We start from the raw sequence: 15,561 nt of genomic DNA on the forward strand, positions 1-15,561 counted from the left end.
CTGAAAGACTGGGCTCTGACAGGGTTCCCCAGAAGTGTTCTCCACTATCTTGGAGAGAATTCAGATAGAGCCCAAGCTAAAGAATGGTCCATGAAATGCTTTTGTTTGTAGATGACATTGTGTACACTCCAACAAGCCCTAGAACACTGTAAAGCTGCCAAAGGAGATTCACAGGAGTTTGGTCTAACTATTCACAGAAGAAAAGCTACATGGATAAAGAATTCCTATTGTCTGGAGTGATAGTATGCTGCAAGATGGATGGCATATAGTGCTCAGTGTATATGTAGGGTATACCGCAAGACAAGCAACCTAAAGCTCATCTCTGCAGTGTATGTAGTATGTGTGTGATATCTCTTGACAATGCAGGACAATGTTCTGCAAATGGATAATGAATGAGAACCAGAATTGAATAGGTGGGAGAATGCTGGATTACATTTGGGAATTAGCAAAGTTCTGTATTCTCCCTTAAAAAAAAAAAGCCCATTTAAAAAAAAAAATTTTTTTTTTAAACCCTTACCTTCCGTCTTGGAGTCAATACAGTGTATTGGCTCCAAGGCAGAAGAGTGGTAAGGGCTAGGCAATGGGGGTCAAGTGACTTGCCCAGGGTCACACAACTGGGAAGTGTCTGAGGTCAGATTTGAACCTAGGACCTCCCGTCTCTAGGCCTAGCTCTCAACACACTGAGCTACCCAGCTGCCCCCCAAAAGCCCATTTTTTAATGTCAATGGTCTTTCATTTTATTCCAGTGATCTTATAATAATTTTGTCCATCATGGATTACTGCAATCTCTGAATAATTCAAGATGAAGATAATCTAAAGAGTTATGAGGAATCTATGATAGACATGAATAGGTTGCAACACATTACAAATAAGAAAGTGTAAGGGAGAATTAGTAAAAAGGATATCCAAGGAGCCTATGATTAAAGATGAAGAAAGACTGATTAGTTATGTAAATCTTGAAATCTCTCAGACTTGTGAATGTTAAAAAATTTCCCATCGGGGAATTCTTAATTGGAACAATTGGAACTTAATTGGAACTACTGAGAAACATTCCCCATTTTGATGTGAGAACTCGCCAGAATCAGAAATGGGAGGCTCTATTCCACCTGTACTTAAGACTGCTTTAGGGCAGAAAACTCCTTGCTAAATAAAGAGAGTACTTGGATCCATGCTTATGGTGGGGCAAGGAGTTCTTTGAGCCAGGCCAGTTTTTAGAATTGATACAATGAGATGCTAGGTACCTAAAAGGGTCGGGCAAGTTTTGTCTTAATGAGATTAGTTGACTCAGCTGTGTTTTCACTGGTTCAGACTTACTGAGGAGATTGGTTGACTTAGCAGGAATTCAGATGGGCAGTCCTTTGGAAAGAGTCTACAGTGATTGGTAGATGTAGGGACTTAGGGGAGGTGACATGGGAGAAAAACCCCTATATAAGAAAAAGCAGAATCTCTTGAATATAGATCCTTTAGGAGGAATTCCTTTTGGAGGATCTCTGATGAGGACCACTTGGGAAGAATCTCTTGAGAGAGTCTCTGGAGAAGGGAAGTTCTTGGAGGACAATCTCTAAGGAGGTCTCGCTGGAGCTCCTCTAAGGGGACTCTGTCCCTCTGGAGGCTCTGGAGAGAGGCCCTTTGGAACAGTCTCTGGCTGGAAGGCTCTCTGGTGAAGTCAGCTGAGATGGAGCTGGCCTGGTGTCAGTAGAATCCTTGTTTAGGCAGACCTTGTGGTGAGTGTTAAAAGACTGACTGACTGATTCTCTCTCTTAAGACTCAGGTCTAGGCCATATTGGCTTGAGGCCCTTCATAATTATTCCTTTCCTACTCTTTCTCAAATTCCTCATTATATTATTAATTAAAAATCTCTATAAAACCCAGTTGACTTGGGTATTTGAATAATTGGGAATATTTCCCTGGCGACCACCTTATATTTGATTTAAAACCAAGACACTGTAGTGAAACATATTTTCTGTGGTCAAATTTACTCACCCTCTCTTATATCTATCACAATTTATATCTTCCACCATTTTAAATCACTACAGTTTAAGACCTTCACTATTTTAAATCTCACAGTTAGCAAGAAAAGGGATAACCAAAGAAGAGCCTATATATACACCATTGATATCCTTGAAATGTCAATGTGTACTTAAGGAAGGTCCTTCGCATTTTGGGTATATTCCATATGTTGAACTTATTGAGGATGCAGAAAAGATAAGATAGGCCTACATGGGTGGGTTGCAATCTGCTTTGCTGGATTATTACGTTAATGAGATCAGAGATCAACCTGAGTACTGGAGATGCTCTGTTAGTGTAGGTAATAACAAATTGCTTACTCTGCTTTCATGTAGTTAAGCTCTTCATTCTCCCAGTGAACCAGTGCCATTTCATAAGGCTGAACTTCATGTTTTTCCAAAATTTGCATCACATGTTTCATCTGGAGGAAAATAAATATCAACTTAAAATAAGAAGTGAATTAAACTACATGAGTATTGTATGATATGACAATTGGCATTTTTTCCCATAATACTTGGTAATTTTTTTGGCTACTTAAATTTGTTTTTTAAAGTTCAATTATTTTAATAACAACTCAATCCTGATCTTGATGTTGGCAAGGTATAATTTTCTGCAAATTTAAATAAAAAACAAACAAACAAAAAAACAATTCCCCTTTTCCAAACAAAAAAAACACCCCTCTGGTAAAGTAAAGCTTAGTTTGGCCTGTTCTCAATGAACAATACACTTCAATGTGTAGATTAGGTGCTGCAGATGTTAATCACAGATAGGCTTATGCTTGCAATCTCCTCTCCCATCAGTTACTATAACAACTCTCTATTTACTGTCTCATCAGAATCTCATGACAACCATATGTGGTAGGAACAAATTTTTAATTTCTCATGTCATAAGAAACTGGGGGTTCAAAAAGTTTGTGACCTAAACCTCAAATTAATTAATTAGATCATTAAATCGCTAATGAATGTCAGAAATATATTAGAACTCAAGGTCTCTCCTAACTTCAAGTCCATGTCTTCCCACTCTACCAAACTGCTTTGTAAAACTCATAAAAACACAGATTTAAAGCTAGAAGGGATAATCCAGCTAAATTCCTTCATTTCACAATTATAGAAACTAAGGTGTAGGGAGGTTAAATGATTTGCTTAAGATCACACTATTATTTTCTTTGAACTAAGTATCTGAATAGGAATCTGAACTCAAGTCTTAACTCTCTCCAACCATATCATGCTACCTTTGGTTTCACATAAGACAGAAGAAAACATAATTAGGAAGACAAATCTATATGAAAATATGTAATAAAGAGCAAATAGAAATGATGTTTAGGTTTATCTGCTGCTTTAGATCATTTGCACCACTGCTCTTGTCCACTATGACAAATAATTAAGAGCTCCATAAAAATGTGTTCCCAGAAGCTACTGAGTTTTCAATTTATTTTCACTTACAGTTTTATTCTTCACATTCCAAAATACAACAGCTCCTTCCCTGTACAAAACAAATAAAAAGATCCATTAAGTTTAAAAGTTACATTATTTTAATATAGAAAATAATATTCATATAAATCTTAAGACTATTTCCAAGTTTAAGTATTACTAAAATGAATAAACTTTTAAAAAACCACATTAAACTTTGGTTTTTACCTAGACTAGCTAAAATAAAAAGGTTTTCATTAAAGTGTTTTTGACTTTGTCAGGGGAAGGTGATGCGTATTTTTGTCCAATATAGATGGAAATGACAAAATATACAAAGGTCAAATTAAAATTAAACCAACATTTTTATGCTTAAATAAAGGTTGTTTTTTTTCCTAAGATCACTGGTTTTATAGTGCTTCCATAATGCCCAAGTAATTACTACTCCCAGTACTCTTGTATATTTGGATCAATTCAGACAAACTATAATCAGGCTATATCAAAACCCAGATAGTGCAGAGATACTTTTAAACATCTTTCTTCAGCATTAATTAATTAATTAATTCGCTGTAGTTCCTAAGCAATGACAAAGGAACTCCGGGAGAACATTCTCAGAAAATATACATAGCAAAATGACTGAAGTAAGTAGAACTACAGGTAAGTGGGGGATGGATAAGATTGTGCCACACTGAAAATGCTCCAGAGAGAATTGTGATGATGCCTTAAGCTTGCTTAAGACTGGATCAGAATGTAAAGCCTATATATAGCCATGGGCGAATTTGCCTAATTTGATGCCCATTGAAAGGAATCAACATTAGTCTAGAAGTTGCTGGATAAAGTTCCTTGGATGGCATCCAATTCATCAGGCCTCTAAAGAGCTGGAAGGTAATGTCAGGAGCCCAGGGGAAATAATTGGGTCATGAAATCACAAGAAATAGGGAGAGTAAGGAAAAGATAAATTAGTCAATAGTGATAGTAACATTTACATAGGGACTTTCCCAGCAATAATGAGAAGCTAAGGTTTTTATAGTCATGTTCTATGAAGTATGTCCAATATAGGAAAAATTTATATTAAAAAAGACAAGGATTATCACAGGATTCTTTTAAATAGTAAGTTCCCTAGCACATCTGAAGTGGGGCTTGTTGTCCCACTTACTATACAAAATTGGAGGGTTGCAATTTCTAGAAATTGGATATAATTGCTTTAATAAATGGGTTTTTTGTATTACCTGAAGAAAAAGATTGTTCCAGGATCATACTCTTTTTCAGAATTTTCTACGCCAATCACCAAAATATTTGCTGCATCTATAATTTAAAGTAAATAGAAAAGCAATGTTTCAAACATAATTTTGTTCCTCCAGTTAGTTGTTCTGAAAAACAACTTCATTGAAATTCTTAAGACAAGTACTCCAAAATGCATTATATGACATAATTGTTGACTAAGTTTTCTCAAAGAGAGACATCATCAGGAATGAGTAAAGTATAAGAAAAGATTGAATAGCAGCAATACTTCACACTGTATAAAATTGTTTAGTTAATAGTCACTTTGTATAGTTTGTTCTATTCAGTAACCATTGAAGTTATACTAGTGTCTATAATTCTAGCATTACTTCAAAAATCAGTACTGAAAAAGTCTTAAAGTAATATTTTTTCCATAATATATTTTGTTAAGAAGATAAATTTAATAATAACAATAATGATGATACTTGCCATTTATATAGCACTTAACTATGTACCAGACACTGGGTTATTATCTTATTTGATCCTCACCACAACCCTGGGAGATATAGGTATTATTATTATTCCTATTTTACAGATGAAGAAATTGAGGCAAGCAGAGGTTAAGTGACTTGTTCCAAATCATGACAATAGTAGATATCTGACGTCAACTCTGAACTTGTACCACCTAGCCTTGATATCGTAAAAATGGAGATTTGAACCCCGGACTTCAATCCCCAGAAGTCCTTGCTCTAGTTCCCAGGATGCCCTCTAATCTCACTGAGATCCTCACCTTGGCAAGATCAAAATTTCTATTTAAACTGGCTGTAAAGCCTATTGAACTCTCTTCCTACTTCCACTTTGGAGCACACATGGCTCTCTATCTAGCAGGCAAGATGTGAGTGATTGTGAATGGGCTCTCTGGGCCTAGACATGTGCTTTCTTATTTTGTATTTTCTTTATTTCCTAATCTTAATTAAACCTCTAAAAATATAATACTTCTAGCAGAAAACCTAAATTTTTAATCTTAACAGTTTGGAGTAACCACTTTGGGAAAACAAAATACCTTCAATCTTCTGATCTACTGTAACTAAGATCAGCCTTTAATAGCTAGTGCCTAGTTTGTTTGGTTTTTAAGCCACGTTTCTCCAAGCTGCTTTTTTAGAAAACCATCTTGATCAGCTCTGGCCTGCAGTCATCTGCTTCGGACTTTCTTGATTCAATATTGCTCAGCTGCCTACCCTAACTGCCCAGCTGGCTCAGCTCCTGTTCCCAATGACCGGACCTATTTGACGCAGATCTCACTCACCTGGTGCTTTTGCACTCCAGCAATCTCCCAGCCCCGGCCCGCCTACCTACTGCCTGCAATCCCGACCCAGATGAACCACTCGGCCCAGCAATTCTGACTCATCGCCCCAGATCCAGGACTCATTTCTATTAGTTGGTAAAAAATGGGGGTAATTTCCCCTTAGGCTATGATTAGCCTTCACGTGGACTGGGGGAAGGGGATCACAGGAGGGGAGAAAGAAAGGGAAAGAAGGAAGAGACTTCCAAACAGGAACTTACAAGCAATGGGTTGTTTAAAAGGATATCTTTTGACTGTTCTGGTAATTTCATTTATTTCACCTGTGTTCCAGGGAAAAAATTCAGCTCCCAGCAACTCTTTAGCAAAATTTGGGGAGGCAGCTGGGTGGCTCAATGAATTTAGAGCCAGGCCTAGAGGCGGGAGGTCCTCAGTTGAAATCTGGCCTCAGATACTTCCCAGCTGTGTGGCCCTGGATGGGTCGCTTAAAGCCCATTGCCTAGCCTATACCAATCTGCCTTCTGACAATAGGCATCTAAATGGATAAAAACCCAAGGAACTTTAAAGAGACTGGAGGTTATGTTTTTAAGGTATTTCAGACTCCAATGTTTTATAAAAATCTCTGTATTCTATTGCATTTACTGATTGCTTTGTTTAAGATTTAACTTTGTGATTTTAAGTTCATATATTACTGCATTCAATATTATTCTATTATACTTGTTCATTTTAATGTACTGAGTTTTAACTACTGTTATATTGCTTTTCCCCTATAATCATACTGAACGAACAAACACTGATTAAGCCCATAAAAAAAAAAAACAGCTTTTCTGTTTTAGACTTTGTAAACTGTCACATAGAGGATAGATGGACTCCATCAGAAGTTTGCTATAACAACCTTTGGAAAAATTAATGTGCTAAATATCTCAATCGATTTTCAGGGTTCTTTATTTTAACAATCTCTGGTCATTTTTGCCTGCCCCTACCACGAGGTAAGGCCCATTTTAACAGCTGAAGTGAAATACATTTTATAACCCCCACCTATGTGAATGGAAGCTAGGCAGTTAATCCCAGGGCATGTACCCCTAGAAGCCTCCCCCCCCCAAAAATAAAAGGGAGCATCTCTCATATAACTCTTCAGCTCACTACTTTACTTCCACCAGAATATCTAGATTTCTTGATGATGTTCTAAACCCAAAATGAGTTTTACTTTGTTTAAAAATATGTTCACCAAAGTTGAATGAATTGCTCTGATTGTAAAAATTGTGACAAATATCCATCAATTCGTAGGCTTTTAAAAATGCCATACAGCAACTTATGTGAAATATGATAGTATGTTTGTTTGCTATTGTAATTAACTGGATTATTGAGAATTTTGGGGATACTGATTCAACTGTTACCTTGTGAAATTCATTTGTTTGTACTCACAGTGGATCATGGCCAGATATGAAGAGGAAATGGATCTCATTTTTGGTGAGAAAGTCTTGTATTCCATATTTTCTTAGCTGACAAAGGGTGTCAATGATTATAAGCTACATTTTTATTTTTAAAACACTTTTATTATATTTTTCTTGCATGTGCAAAATACTATTTGTTTTTTCTCTCTCCTTTTTATATTTCAAGCACATGTCACCAGTATTAAAGTTTTCTTTAACCTTTTTGATTTTACAGTAATATAAGTTTAACATACATTTGCTAAAGCATGCCCCAAAAGCTTGAGACTATAAAAATGATGCCACTAATTGTTTAAAAAAATTATGGGACTTTGCTTAATGATTCTGTCTGATTCCAGGACAAGATATACAAAAGAGCCATTGCATAGGGCCAAAATAAACCAATCCAGGATGATTGATGTACTTCTAAGCCAATACAAAGGATTTGAACCTAGTGTGAAGACTCAAGGTTGCGATGCTTAACATATGTTAAGACATAGGCCTTCCTTGTATCCACACTCACTCTGAAAATACTTACAGATGAGTATCCTAAACTTGGCTCCTACTTGGCTTCTATAATCTAGTCCCTTTTCTATCTTTTCTAGTGTGGCAACTTTCTGTAGTCCTGGCTACTGACTGGGTAATGCTTACTTGCTTAGATCATTTTAATTGGGCCCTGATTCAAGGACCTGTTATAGGTTTACTTTTCCTTTACTTAGAATTTTTACACATAAGACTTTAATGGTCTATATTTTCATCCAGAAATTATCTTTTTTTTTTTTAAACCCTTACCTTCCGTCTTGGAGTCAATACTGTGTATTGGCTCCAAGGCAGAAGAGTGGTAAGGGCTAGGCAATGGGGGTCAGGGGACTTGCCCAGGGTCACACAGCTGGGAAGTGTCTGAGGCCAGAGTTGAACCTAGGACCTCCCGTCTCTAGGCCTGGCTCTCAATCCACTGAGCTACCCAGCTGCCCCCAGAAATTATCTTTTTTATTTGGATTTTTCTGATATCTTTTTAATTTCTCTTGCCAATTGATTCATATACCTCATAATTCAGCCATACATCCCTAAGAGATCCCGTGTTTTTCAATTATCCTCTTCACGGGGAAATGTAAAAATATTATTATTTTAAATTGCAAAGTTTAAATTCCTTTTGAGAAGAATTTTAGGTTAAGAAACATGCTACCTTTCTGAATCCAGAAACTGAACTGTTTGGAGAAGACACCATGAAGAAGCCTTCAGACCACGAGCTGCACAAGAAGATTAAAATTGAACTTTGGGTGTGGTTGATTGAACATTTATTTATTTGTATCTATACTTTCATGCCAAAGGGGACTGCCCCCAACTGGCTTTTTGTCAATACGTCTAGCAATTATTGGTTTTGTTCTTTTTTCCCCTCTTATCCTCAAATTGTTGTAATGTTTAAGTTGATTATGTTTTCATGATCCTTTTTGGGGAAACTTCTTTCCCCAATAACAATCAAATGGGGGTATGTAAAAATGGAGATCTGAACCCCGAACTTCAATCCCCAGAAGTCCTTGCTCTAGTTCCCAGGATGCCCTCTAATTTCACTAAGATCCTCACCTTGGCAAGATCAAAATTTCTATTTAAACTGGCTGTAAAGCCTATTGAACTCTCTTCCTACTTCCACTTTGGAGCACACGTGGCTCTCTATCTAAGCAGGCAAGATGTGAGTGGTTGTAAATGGGCTCTCTGGGCCTAGACATGTGCTTTCTTATTTTGTATTTTCTTTATTTCCTAATCTTAATTAAATCTCTAAAAATATAATACTTCTAACAGAAAACCTAAATTTTTAATCTTAACAATATTTTAAAATAAGTCTATCAGGTCTGTAGGGTAAATATATAAAGATAAGGAAACAAGGATATTGACAACTTTAGAATGATTATAACTTTTAAAAGTTCTCCTTGAGAACTATTATCCTGCTTAATAAGTTTTTAAAAAAATTAAGTAGAATGAGATTTTAATTTTTAAATTCTCCCCTCTATCTTTCCCCCAGATAGTCCTGGGAGAAACCAAATCCTAAACATCCCTTCTTTGTGAACCACAGTCAACTTAAATGCCCATGGAAGTGGGCAACTTTATTAGTATGTACAAAAATGCCAGGATGGGCAGGATGATTTCAATAAAGCTGCCCAGAGAGTAGAGAAGAAGGTTTGGCTAGAGCCCAGTTAGACCCTGGTCAGTCTGGACATGAAGAAAGTAATGCTGCTGAAATACAATGTCATGACAGTGGTTGCCATTGTAGCTCTCTAAGTGGATGGGTTCTGAACGCAGCTATAGCATTCCATGTGAGCTATGTCTGTCCAAGCAAGCAAACAACAGAGTAGGAATTCTCAGTTCATGGGGCTGTCAAAATACAGTGGAATTTCTAATGTTCCTTGGGGTTAAGGAACAACTAGGTGCAACTACTTTGTAACGTTTCCTCTTTTATAGTCTTATAATCTATTGCATTTTTATTCAAACAACATTGTTCTCTAAAATAGTCCTAGCTGAGGCCATCCTCAAATCATTACTAAAATGTGACTACCACGACCACAACCACCACCACCACTTCTTTTTAAGGGAGTCTCTCTTCTTATTTTGTACTTTAAAAGAATCTATCTGGTTACAACAGCATGGATTGCAATTTTAAAGTATTTGGATGTACAAGCAATGGGCAATTTACTTCAAAAGGTCTTATTAATCAGTATGACTAGTAATTTTGTAGCCATGTCATTTAAAATTTTGATAATAAAAGGAAAAGGATTTCCCACCTTAAAAGTATTTAATGATAATGTAAAATCATTGTTAGTTTTGTCTATGATCATCCACATATGTCCAAATACATTATTCTTTTCTCATATAAATGTTACTGGTATAAATTTTAGAAAATATACCTCTAGGCAAATTGGTTATTTCCACATATCCATGAAATCCCAATTCATGGGACAGATTGCCAAGATGATATTCATCTGCTGTTGCGAAGGCTATGCAGTGCATCAGATCCTGTACCAATCAGAGCAACACAAGATAGGTTACTAAATGGTTCAAGTCACAATAATATATCACTATTAATTTTGGTTAGCAAAATTAGAACTCCAGATACACCAAGTTTTTTAAAACAAGTAATGAGGGGGCAGCTGGGTAGCTCAGTGAATTGAGAGCCAGGCCTAGAGATGGAAGGTCCTAGGTTCAAATCTGGCTTCAGATACTTCCCAACTGTGTGATCCTGGGCAAGTCACTTAACCCTATTGCCTAGCCCTTACCACTCTTCTGCCTTGGAACCAATACAGTATTGACTCTAAGACGGAAGGTAAGGGTTTAAAAAAAAATAATGACTTATCCAAAGTAATACTATTCTTGGGGATATTTTATTATTATAAATAGATATATTACAGGTTAATTCTACTTTAAAACAGTAAGTCAGCCCTGGGATTCCTTGGCCTGGAAAGTGTCATCCCCTTTGATAAGGTTCTGTCTTCTACAAAGTCCTAGTACAAGTTTAAAATACATATTAAACAACAATCTATTTTTGTATAAAGTGTTCGAAAAAGTTGTTTTAAAAATCCTATCATTTTAAAATATTCTGAAATCCTGATGGCTCTTGGTCCCTTCTACTTTGTGACAATTCTAATTGCTGAGAAGTTTTCCTTCCATTTGAGGTTTTTAAAAACTTTTTCTTTCTGTCTTTGTAACAACTCTAAAGTAGAAAGGCAAAGGTGAAATGAGGTTGTGCTTGTCCTGGGCCACACAGCTAGGAAGTATCTTAGGCCAAATTTGAATAAAATTCTCTGCATTCCAGGTCTGGCATTCTCTGGATTGTGCCACTTAGCTGCTCCTTCCACTAAGCTTACAAACCTGCTGCTCTGAGTTCTGCTTTCTAGAACCAAGTGGAAGAGACTATTAAAATGGAATCTAGAAGCCCCCAAACTTGTAGCCTAGAAAGATTTAATGATCCCCAGTTTACTTAGCTTAAAGGTGAAAGTCCCAGGTTTGACCTGGTCTCATGAGAGTTCTCCCTGAGGGAAAGTCCAACTTCACTAGTCTCAGACTGACAAGACTTTAAAGGAGTTTAAGTGGGGAGGGCTAACCCCATCAGGTGACCTCCACTCTAGTTTATATCAAACTTATAAAAAACTCTAAATGTAATGTTTGTCATACTTGTAAAAAACAGACACCTCATCCATGTCTCTTCAAACAGGACAAGTTTCTTGTGGGGGGGGAGGTTGGGGGGTGTTAAGGGCTTGACATCAACCCCTCCCAAATAATGCAGTCTGAACTCTTCTCAGTGTCAGTCTCTAACTTCCTGATCATTTCTTTAAAATGTTAATTTGCTTGAAAGTACCCACTGTAAAGCTATTCTCCAATTTCTGGAAGGCCTTAATTTACTAGAATCCATCCATTATGTAAAGCTACTAAAAGTTTTATCTCCTTGAAATTTTCCTATAAGTTGGGAGTTTCTCAGTAAACCTGGGAAGCATTTTGTATCAGCAAGATTGTATCAGAGTCTGTTCTCAGGTGCATCCAAGGCAGATATGGCCATACCTCTCTCTCTTTAAATTTGGGGGGGGGGGGGCATTTGTCTGAGGTTCATGACTTGAGGCAGTGCCTCACGTTTCTCTCAATGAATACATTCCATTTTAAAGATGATTTCCCCCATTTTAAAATCGTGATTAAAGAGGGTATACTTTGATATTTTCAAGGTCCCCTTAAATTTCCACTTCACACAGCCCCACCTCAAGCCAAAACTCAAAAAGAAATAGCCAAAAAAACCCCTACCACATCCTGAATTTAAAGGGCCCACTCTTCCTACCCTGCTCCCCCTTACTGGGGGAAAAATGTTTTCTCAGCAAGTTTTCTAGATCAAAATTATCATTATAAATAATGAGACTGTGTTAGCTCCCCTTTTGGTAGTATATGGAGGGAGAAATTAGTGTGTTATTCTCAAGTTATCATTAAAATTTCAAGGTAATAGAAAAGTGGTCTTCCCACCCCCCCACCCCCAATCTCTCTGCAAGCTCCACCCAAGACAAGATTATTCCACCCTTCTCCTGGTTGGAGTCTTTGGGAATTTGCCTGAGGCAGTAGTCCCAGGATAGACTGTTCTTAGACCCTAAAGTAACCAGGAACAAACCTTAAATAACAACCTGGAGGACCCTTTGGTCTTAGAAGTCTATCTTTGTATTGTAGAGTATCTATGAAGCTGTTCCAGGTCAAGCCCAAAGGCTATACTGATCAGCCCCTCCAATTTAATCCAGTCCCCCCTTGGTGTCTGACTCCAATTTCCTGATCATTTCTTTAAAATATTGATTTGCTTAGATGTATCCACCCTGAGGCTATTCTCCAGTTTCTAGAATTTGTTCATTTACTTGAATGTGTCCATAGTAAAGGTATTCAATGTTCTGTATCCAGCCTCTTGAAATGTTATTCTAGAAGGGAATGTCTCAGGAAAAACCAGAGAACATTTGTATCAGTTTTTCTGTAAGTCTTCCAGTCAGTCTGTCCCCAGGTGCCTCCCAGGCTGATATGGCCAGATCTATCTCAGTAACTGTGGGGGCTGGGGGTTCTGCTTTGGGTCAGTGACTTGAGGCACTGCCCCCACATTTCTCCCTCTTTCAATAAAGCAATGGTTCTCTCTGGTCATATTGTTTAATGGTAGTTAAAGAGGGTATACTTTGGAATTTAAGGTTCTCTCAATTTCCACCCCACATAGTAGAGAAAGAATTTCTGAGGAAATTTCAACTGTTGAGATCCAATATCAGTTTTTCAGCCACTAAACATTTACATGCCTACTCTGAACCAGGCACTCATCCAGCTTTGCAAGTCTCCAATAAAATGCATTTTAGGCCCTTTTAAGTATCCCTAATCAAGAACCTGGCATGACGTTATATTAAGGCCTGGCCAGAAATTCAGATAACTTCTTTTTACCTAGTTGTTCACTTCCTAAATGCAATTTTTTCCTGAAGTCCCTACTTTTGAAGGCTAGCACCAATTCGAATACTATCTGTATATCTGAAACCATCGATTTCCTCCTCAGGACTTTACAGTCCTCAGTAATGATTTTCTGGCAGTATCACCAAGAATAGTGGCTCTCAGGTTTAATAAAACTTTGGAGACACTTTTTGTCATATGTCTAGCAGACAAATAACTACACTGTATAACCCAGGCAAAAGCCACATACATACAAGGAAGGGTCTTTCTTGTTAAACTGGAAAAAAACAACTATTCAATAGTCAGAAAAATCACATCTTTAATTAAGGAGAGGGTTCAGTGCCTTCCTCTGTCACCATGGAATCTAAGAACCCCAAACTTGTGGCCTAGTGGGATCGATGAACCCCAAGTTTCAGGACTAGCTTATAGGTTGGAGACCCCAAAGTTGATCCTTGTTCCCTTTTCCCAGGGGAATCTACCCTGAAGGGAGTCCAGGGCTAGCAGTTTCAGACTGAGTGGGAAACCATCAGAGGAATGACAAAGCTAGTTGGGTGAGACTAAGCATATGCTAAGGACCCTCTTTGTTTTCAGTAATCTCCCCTATTAGAACAGACCCTATCCCAAGAAGATCCACACCAGGCAGGAACCATCCTTTAGTATCCATTGTAAGCAGCCTCTTCTTTTACACCCTAGCCTCTAGCTATGATTCCTTTCCCAAGTTAGATTGTATCCTATCTATGTAGTTTGAGTACTCTCATTTCCTTTGTAGTTATAGTGATCAATCAACTTTCCCTACCCCTGGATTCCCCAATGGTACATAGGTTCCCCAAATTCTTTTGTTTCCTGGAGTCATCATCTAGCGTGGTGGCACTCTCAGGGGTCAGTGTCCAGAGCGGCCAGAGTTCAATCCTTGGACTCTGCAGTGGGTGCGCAGCGATGTTGTTGAGGCCTACTAGCGTTGAACCACCTTTGCCCTTGATTAAAGAGTGATTTTTAACTAATAATTCTGTGTTTTTTCCCAGTTGACATCTCTTAGGCCTCCACACAGAGCCCGGAGACTCTGCTTGCTCTGGCCACAGACCCCTGGGAATCACATGCAAGATGTGACAATTCCGAAGGACAGAAGAAACTGGAGGGCTTATAGACCATTTGGGGAACCTAGGGACGGGGGAATATGTTTGACTGACCATGGCTACAAGGAAATGGGGGTGCTCCAGCTACACAGACAGGCTTGGAAAAGAAACCACTGCCTGAGGCTAGAGGGTATGTATGGGAATGGAGGGTCCCAGTGACATGGGCACTGTGCCCCCAGAAACCCAGGCGAACTATTACCAGGGAAACTCCTTTGCCTTTTTATCCTCCAGACTCTGAACCTGGAAATACCCAATGACCCTCCCAAGGGTCCCGAGATGACTATCTACCTTTGAATGTCCTCTAGATTTTAGATGGACAAAGAGATGAATCTATGCCCCCAGACAGACCCATCAGATGACCACCTCACCCCACCAAATGCCTGAGGGACTAACACTCCATAGGTCACCTCCACACCATGACATAGCATCTGTTGTAAAAAGGATAAAATCCCCAGAACTGATGTCGTCTGGGAGACAGCCTTTCCATCCATGCTGTCCCCATGGAGGAACAGCCTTTCCATTCATGCTGTCCTCCCAGGAACTGCTCCCCATCTTGCTGTCCCACCTTGCTATCCTCCTGGCCATTCTCAACATTACTTTCTAAATTAATAAATTTCTCTTTGTTTTTAAGCTAAATTTTGGAGTCTTGCATTCTTGTAAAAGGTATCCTTCCTGAATCCCAAAGGTATCCCTTCCCGCCCATAACACCAGCACAGATTTGGGTCTTCTAGGGAAAGAATCTCTGATACCAAGGGAGAAGAGACTGGGACAAAAGGATATTTACCATTTGATTAAATCTGTTAACTCCACCTAGCTAAATCCATCTAAGGTCAATTATTCAGTCAAAGGGTGGATTCTCATAGGAACAAAGGGCAAGCTTTAGGGTCTCCATCTTTCAAGCTGACTAAACTGGGGTTCTCTTGGATTCCCAGGCGATGGTCTCATTTTGCTCACCCGTCCAAATCTTTATTTGTTAAAGTACAAGATCTCGTTTCATACTTGGAGAATACGGGTTTCTCCCTAGGATTAATCCCAGGCCTATTCCTTGGCACCAAATGATCTTCCATTCTTGCACCCTATGGATTTCTATGTGAGACAGGGCTGCTTCTTTTTTAGACCTGCACATGGTG

At 38.3% G+C, this 15,561-nt stretch overlaps 1 protein-coding gene across 17 annotated transcripts in view; it reads right to left on the reverse strand.

Moving 5' to 3' along the window:
* RMND1 (required for meiotic nuclear division 1 homolog) overlaps positions 1–15,561 on the reverse strand; it is a 60,704-nt gene that overhangs the window by 18,989 nt on the left and 26,154 nt on the right. For all 17 annotated transcript variants that reach the window (XM_056818931.1, XM_016428952.2, XM_007484747.3 and 14 more), the window contains 4 exons: positions 10,265–10,373; positions 4,643–4,718; positions 3,450–3,489; positions 2,328–2,428 (listed from right to left, as the gene is read on the reverse strand). In XM_056818931.1, coding sequence (XP_056674909.1) covers positions 2,328–2,428; positions 3,450–3,489; positions 4,643–4,718; positions 10,265–10,373 — 326 coding nt within the window. The remainder of the gene's footprint in view (positions 1–2,327; positions 2,429–3,449; positions 3,490–4,642; positions 4,719–10,264; positions 10,374–15,561) is intronic.

The sequence above is a fragment of the Monodelphis domestica genome, chromosome 2 (assembly GCF_027887165.1).
Source record: "Monodelphis domestica isolate mMonDom1 chromosome 2, mMonDom1.pri, whole genome shotgun sequence".
Classification (NCBI taxonomy): domain Eukaryota; kingdom Metazoa; phylum Chordata; class Mammalia; order Didelphimorphia; family Didelphidae; genus Monodelphis; species Monodelphis domestica.